Here is a 6,723-nt window from a genome sequence, read left to right as displayed (position 1 = left end):
ACGTGCAGCTGGCTACCAACTATCTTACGAGTTTGTTCGACGTGTCAATAATAAGGAGAAGGATCGCTCGATGTGTGGATCGGTAATTCAAGGCAACAAAAAGTTGATCTCCTTTTCGGTTTGCTCTACCGTTCATGTTTAACACGAGTAGAATGTTGCCGCTCATCTTTTAGCTCAGTCTAGCGGGTCTAGTGAATGTGTGGCAAGGTGTGCCTCTGGATTGTATTCGGGAACAATTTATATTGGTACTATATTTTTTAATTGTATATTGACATTATGTTTTTTCTAACATGGTATTTACTATATTGGCATTATGTTGATTAAGAAATGGACCCCGCCCCTACCCGCAACGCAAGAGAGGGCCCGGCCGGCTTGCGACGCGTGGCCTGGACGTGACGTGAGCATGGCAAGTCGCCGACTAGTCCTCCCCTTTCCCTCTGACCACGCACCGCTTTTCTCATTTCTTTTCGCCTCGGAATATTGTTTTGGGTTCGAGAGACCTCACCGGAAGGAGACCTCACCAGCGAGAGCCTCTGCCTCTGGGGATATTTTCATCTCGCGCCTCGAATCCTCTCCGAATCCATCCTGTCGGCAGGAGAGCTCCAGGGATCTCGCGCGGCGTTCGGGCCGCGGTGCTGGTCAGCGCTCGGCAGCACGGCCGCCCGACTCGTCGCTGCCGCGCCGCCGCTCGCGACAGTAGCCTTCAACGTGCGTGTTTTTCTTTCCGCCGATGTTTTTGGGGGGCTTCGTTTGGTGTTGCTGCGTGTGATCCTCTCCTCCTTTGCTTCGATCATCCGGGTTCAGTATCGGGGGCTGGCTGTCTCTCTGCTTCGTGCGGGTGCTTTTGTTTTGGGAGCACTTCGCGGGCCGCCGCGCTGCGCTGCGGCAGCCTTCATCTGGCTGGATTTTCCTCAAATTGTCTCGGTTCATTTCGTGAATTCACTCGATTTCTACGGTTTCCTTCTTCGCAGGGCGATGGCGGGGTACCTGAACGACGACTTGGAAGACCTGGAAGACGACTACGTTGACTTCGACGGGTTTGGCGTCTCCGGCAGCAGCGGCGGCGATCCCTCGAACCCGGTATGTATGGTCAATACGTTGTCGATAATCAAGGCACAGCGTGCCTTCTGTAAGCACGAAATCAAATGGATTATCAGGTGATTTTAGGTCTGTTTTGAACAAAATCAATTAGTAATTAGGAGTTCACTGACTGAATGTCTCATACTGTATACAGACATGATTAAATGTTGCAACAGCTCGTAAGGTAGGATACCAACAAGACAATGAAACTGACGGATTTCCTTGCAAGTGGAAATGGTTGGCGTCAAAAGGAATAGTTAGTGGCAAGACCAATTTATGTAGAGAACACGAAAATGGTACATCACTAATTGAGGCGCATACATATGGACCAGTGACATGCTTGATGGCAACAAGCCAACGACTTCTTCGTTGAAAAAAAAAGCCAACGACTGCAACACCTTCAAAACAATAATGCAGGAATATGAACCTAGATATATGTGGTTCCTAAGCCATACTGTTAGACTGTTAGTGCTCTTTCATATACTACAGTAGCCTTTTCGGACATGTTACTTTATGTGCTGGTAGACTAACAAGGATTGTTTTGTTGTGGCACAACTGTATTTTTCCTTGATTTCCACTCAATATTACTCCAACTTTTTTTTTTTGTGTTGTAGAATAAGCACAAGAATGATACTTCAGCCGTGGAGCATAGAAATGGTAAAGACATGCAAGGAATACCATGGGAGAGGTTAAAGTACAGTAGAGATCAGTATCGCGAGATGAGGCTGAAGCAGTACAAGAATTACGAGAACCTCTCGAGGTCACACGAGGGGTTGGATATGGTGAGATTTAGTGTTCTGCTCTTTGCCGCTTCTGCATGATTGGCATGTTCTACTAACGACTATGGGTGGAAAGGGGCTCTGCATGTTGGTTGTGATGATAGTATAATTTTTATCTGTCCCTATTAAGTATGAGTTATGGTTTGACAAAAATCGTCTTCGCATCCACTTACTCTGACAGCTAAAGAATTAAGTTATATGTAATTCTGTAATAACACTCTAATATTTACCATTTACAACCTGTGTTTTTAGAACATGAGCATTCCATACTCACGAGCTAAGGTTGCTGACTTTATTTGTTTTCTAATGTGGTGTTACTATGGATGTTGTTGGTGTCAAATAATTTGTTAATATTGTTAAAAATGTCTCACGTTCACAAAATATAGAAGAAAAAAACTCAGAGTAGTATTCTAAATCAGGTGGCATTTGTTTGGGTGATGCCATAGCCTGCCCTACCAATTTTTGCCATCTATTGGCTAGCCGAAAATCTGCAAGAGATTCCTTGACCCTTTGTTGGTTAAAATTTACTGTGAAGGGATGTGAGAAGAGCGGAAAGATTCTCATAAATAACATTTTTTTTTTTGTAAACTAAGGGTAAGAGCCAAAATATCAAACGCTGTGAAAATTTTGATAGAGCAAATTTGGGCACCAGCCAGACATGATGTGCATACAATGCATGTGTATATTTGCTAGTGTTCAATAAATGCGAGAGAGCTCATTCGATGTATTACTCCTTGAAATACTGTGATTTTTTTTCTGTTCCACGTTTGCTTCTATTTCACACATTCGGCGTAGTCTACTTACTAAATAGTACTATGTATCAATGTCAAAAATGTTTTTAAGCAATCTTTTCACCCCCACATCTTAGCACAACTTGTTAGAGTTGTTTGTTCACTAAAAAATGGCCTTTGTTCTGGTATCTATTTCCAGCTCAACTACTGAGGTGGCACTGTAAATAATTTCAATTTAGTCTCCAGAACAACTCTCATGTTTGTGTACTAAATCAGTCTTTCAGTAACAGCATAAGAAATATCTGTTTATTTCTTGTATGGTTAAAAATTCTGGCAACCTTTGGCTGTAGGAGTGCAAACAAGTGGAGAGAAATGACAAGTTTTATGATTTCTGCTTCAACACAAGACTTGTGAAGTCAACAGTTGTGCATTTTCAGGTAATTGTCTCTTCTAGTTGTTTTATTGGTACTTTACATATGAATTTGAACACCAAAGGTGCTCAACATCATGTTCAATTAAGTTAAGTTTCACAAAGTTAGTGAAACTACTCACTACAGTCTACAGTTAGTTGAATTCTGTACATTCTTAAATGAAGCAGCATGCACTCAAACTGAGTGGAATGTTTTGCTTTTGCAACAACAACAGAAAATGATCATAAGCTGTTAATATAGCTACTCTCACTTACTGTTTAATATAATCCATTGCATCCTCACGTGTAGAAGAACTTCCAGTATCCACATCATATTACCGCATCTAGCATAAACCTGTTGAACTGCCCCCTCCCCTTTTCTTCTTTTGCATTATATGTCTTACTCTGTTTTGTAGATATTGTGAGATTCTTGAAGCTTTGACCGCTTTTAGGTGAAGCTTCTAATCCTCACACATGTTTATTTCATTAGTATAGACTGCAATTATAGAAGGGTAACACTGACTGCAGGTCGTTGTGAGTCGTTAGTAACTGAAGTTGTAGTTTTCATTTCTGAAATTCAGAGTCTTCTATATTAAGACAGAACTGCAATACAACTGTTTCAACAGGGTTTGTAAGCAGGTGATGAACATCCTCATTGGCTGGCACTGTTATATGACATCTTTGGAATATGCTACGATAGGTTGCTCTAGCAAGGATCGGTTAGATAATTCATATTCCCACTCCCTTTTTGGCAGCTTGAACATTAGCGAAGGGCTAACAAAATTTTATGCAGGAATATTTATGGTCCATAGATTTGTGCAGTTTCTGAATCTCTCCTCATATTGCGAATCGTTTTTCGGCAGGTTCTCAACTGCATGCATCTGATTATTCACATTGTTTTATGGTGATGGAAATGTGCTTTAATTTGCTATATTGCGATGCTCTTTTTGTTCTCTTTCTTAATGCAGTCATTGAGCAGATAATTCCAGTAATGTTTTAGGACCATAGAGAACTTAGGTCTTATCATCTTTCATTTATCAGTAGAATGTTGTCAAAGGTCTAATTGTCAGGACTCGGTTGGCTAGTCTCAACTTTGTGCTTTTTTGGGACATTAAGCAGCACTTGCAAATCATTGATCATATATTCTACTCCGAAGGTGCTGACCGTTTCAGGATATCTTCAGCTAAGGAATCTTGTGTGGGCCACGTCCAAGCATGATGTTTACACGACACAGAAAAATTCAGTGGTGCACTGGTCTTCTCTTCTTCGAAGAAGAAAAGAAGTGCTCAAAGTGGCAGGCCAAGTTGTTCCAAATCAGGTTTGCATCTCTTAAATAGTTAAATATACCGTTTTGTATGCTATGCCGTGTGAGGCTTTATTTATAAAGCCGGGCCAAGTGGCCTTCTGTTTAAAATATACCGTTTTTATTCGTTGTATATCCAAATTCCAATTTATACTCCCTGCTTTACAGGAGGGCCATGGAGCTCGGACAGTCCCCAGGGTGCAGATCAGCACAATGGCCCTAAAGAACAATCTCATGGTAGCTGGCGGTTTCCGTGGCGAACTGATTTTCAAGGTATAGTTTTCAAGATGCGCCAATTTTTCAGCAATTTTGTGCATCTTTTAGCTCATGGATCTTTTTATCGACAGTATGTTGGCAAGCCTGGGGTGGCATTCTGTACGAATGTCGCTGACGATAGAAATTCCATCACCAATGCTGTAGATGTGTACGAGTCTCCTAAGTAAGAACTTCACAATTTTGTTAATACTTTGATTTTTATTTTGTGAGCAATACATTACATGATTAACTGTCTGATTTTCCGTTCTCAAAATTTAGTGGCGCTACTCGAGTGACGGCTGCCAACAATGACTCGGCCGTCAAAACTTTTGATGCTGAGAGATGCAGCCTGCTCGGTCGCTTTACTTTTCCATGGTCGGTCAATGTGAGTAAATTCAAGTACTAAGTTAAGCTTTAAGTCCATATTACTCCGATGTGAAACATAAGATGTCATGGCCTTTAACAGAACACATCGGTGAGTCCTGATGGCAAGCTTCTTGCAGTTCTTGGCGACAGCTCTGACTGCGTGATAGCAGATGCTCAATCTGGCCAAGTACGTTAGCAGATCATCAGATCACACCTTCAAATTTCCATTCCACGCCTTGTGTAACCTTCTAACTCTCTTGTTACATTTCCAGGAAATAGCAACCCTCAAAGGGCACTTGGACTACTCATTCTCATCGGCTTGGCACCCTGGCTGTCACGTCCTGGCGACCGGTAACCAGGACACAACGTGCCGCCTGTGGGACATGCGCAACCTCTCGGCTTCCTTCGCTGTGCTAAAGGGGCGGATCGGCGCGGTCAGGGGCCTCAGGTTCTCATCAGACGGGCAGTTCCTAGCGATGGCAGAGGCAGCGGACTTTGTCCATGTGTACGACACACGGGCGTGTTACGCCTCTGTGCAGGAGATCGACCTTTTCGGGGAGATTGCGGGTGTGGCATTCAGCCCAGACACGGACGCACTATTCGTTGGGGTTGCAGACCGGACCTACGGCAGCCTCCTCGAGTTCAGCAGGCGGCGGCAGTGCGCTTACTTGGACTCGTACCGGTGACACCGGCACATCTATCCTGTCGCGGCTGTGCGTGTAAATGCTACTAGATGCGTACATATGTCAACTTCTCTCAGTTTTTGTAAAGTTAAAAGATGCAACTTGTGTACAGACGGTACAGAATTTGGACTTCTTCTGCTTCAGGTCAGCGGGTATAGAATTTGGTTCCAGAAGCCATCGCACTTGCAGTCTTGTGGCTTTGGGCGGTTTGGGAATAGATACTTGCCAACCAGGCAACTACTACCACAGTTGCTTTGGTTTCCCACATGACAGGATGACTCGAACCATCTCTTTCAGTTTTGCCAGCCAGGGGAATGTGCGAACTGCAAGTCTTCTCCACCGAATAAAGGCGTGCATGGTTCGTTTCAAGACAGCTACCCACTGATTAGCCACTAGGGCAACAAGGGAATGTCCATGGGAATATTGTAACTGATGCTCTGGACGTGCAATGCTGCAAGATTGTGATGCTGACTTCATGGTGGATCTAGATCGAAGCACCGGAACACGGTCATCTTTGTCAATAAGAGCCCCAACTCCAGTAGTCTCCTTGACATGGTTTGATCCAAGGCTTGATATTGGGCTTTGGCATGCATGATTGGCTTAAATGCCTTGATCCCCGCCACAGATTAAGTCTAGTGGGTTGAGTTGTATGGTGATGTATGGGCTCATCGAGAGTTTGTAAATATGTAAAATCTCTCTTCCGGGAAAAAGATTGCGAAGTACAAATCATGCCCCATTCAGAACTAAATTATCTATATTATCATTTCATTACCAAGATCTACCGTGCTAGAGTGCACAGTTTCTGTTGGTTTTGTTGGCGATGAAACTTGATGAAATCTGTCGACATCTGTGCAACGCGAATCGCTAAGCAGAAAATAACGGAGACATGCGCACTACCTAAACGCCGCTCTCTTCAATCACCGGGTTCGCATTTTTTGCCAGTTTACGGTATGGATCGCAGTCACTCTTGAGAGACAGTTACTAAATTGATATCTTGAAATGAACGCGAGTCAACCGATGCCTAATATTTGGCAAAGGACCATGTTACTGCTTCTCCATTACTACTTTCTTTGTAATAATAGAAACACATCACCTTCCGTCGTTGGTGGCTTTCCAC

At 43.3% G+C, this 6,723-nt stretch overlaps 1 protein-coding gene across 1 annotated transcript; it reads left to right on the top strand.

Annotated features, from left to right (window-relative positions):
• Positions 1–645: 645 nt before the first annotated feature.
• Positions 646–5,821, top strand: LOC124676348 (uncharacterized WD repeat-containing protein C2A9.03-like). The gene is made up of 10 exons (XM_047212427.1): positions 646–708; positions 972–1,080; positions 1,695–1,862; positions 2,941–3,027; positions 4,183–4,317; positions 4,471–4,575; positions 4,650–4,741; positions 4,837–4,942; positions 5,024–5,110; positions 5,196–5,821. Exons 2-10 carry the CDS (start codon positions 976–978, stop codon positions 5,607–5,609), a joined length of 1,299 nt encoding a protein of 432 aa, XP_047068383.1. The 5' UTR covers positions 646–708; positions 972–975; the 3' UTR covers positions 5,610–5,821.
• Positions 5,822–6,723: the final 902 nt, after the last annotated feature.

The sequence above is a fragment of the Lolium rigidum genome, chromosome 7, assembly GCF_022539505.1.
Source record: "Lolium rigidum isolate FL_2022 chromosome 7, APGP_CSIRO_Lrig_0.1, whole genome shotgun sequence".
In the NCBI taxonomy this organism is placed as follows: domain Eukaryota; kingdom Viridiplantae; phylum Streptophyta; class Magnoliopsida; order Poales; family Poaceae; genus Lolium; species Lolium rigidum.
Note: the sequence above shows the minus strand (reverse complement) of the source record. Positions and strands in the feature narration are given on the sequence as shown.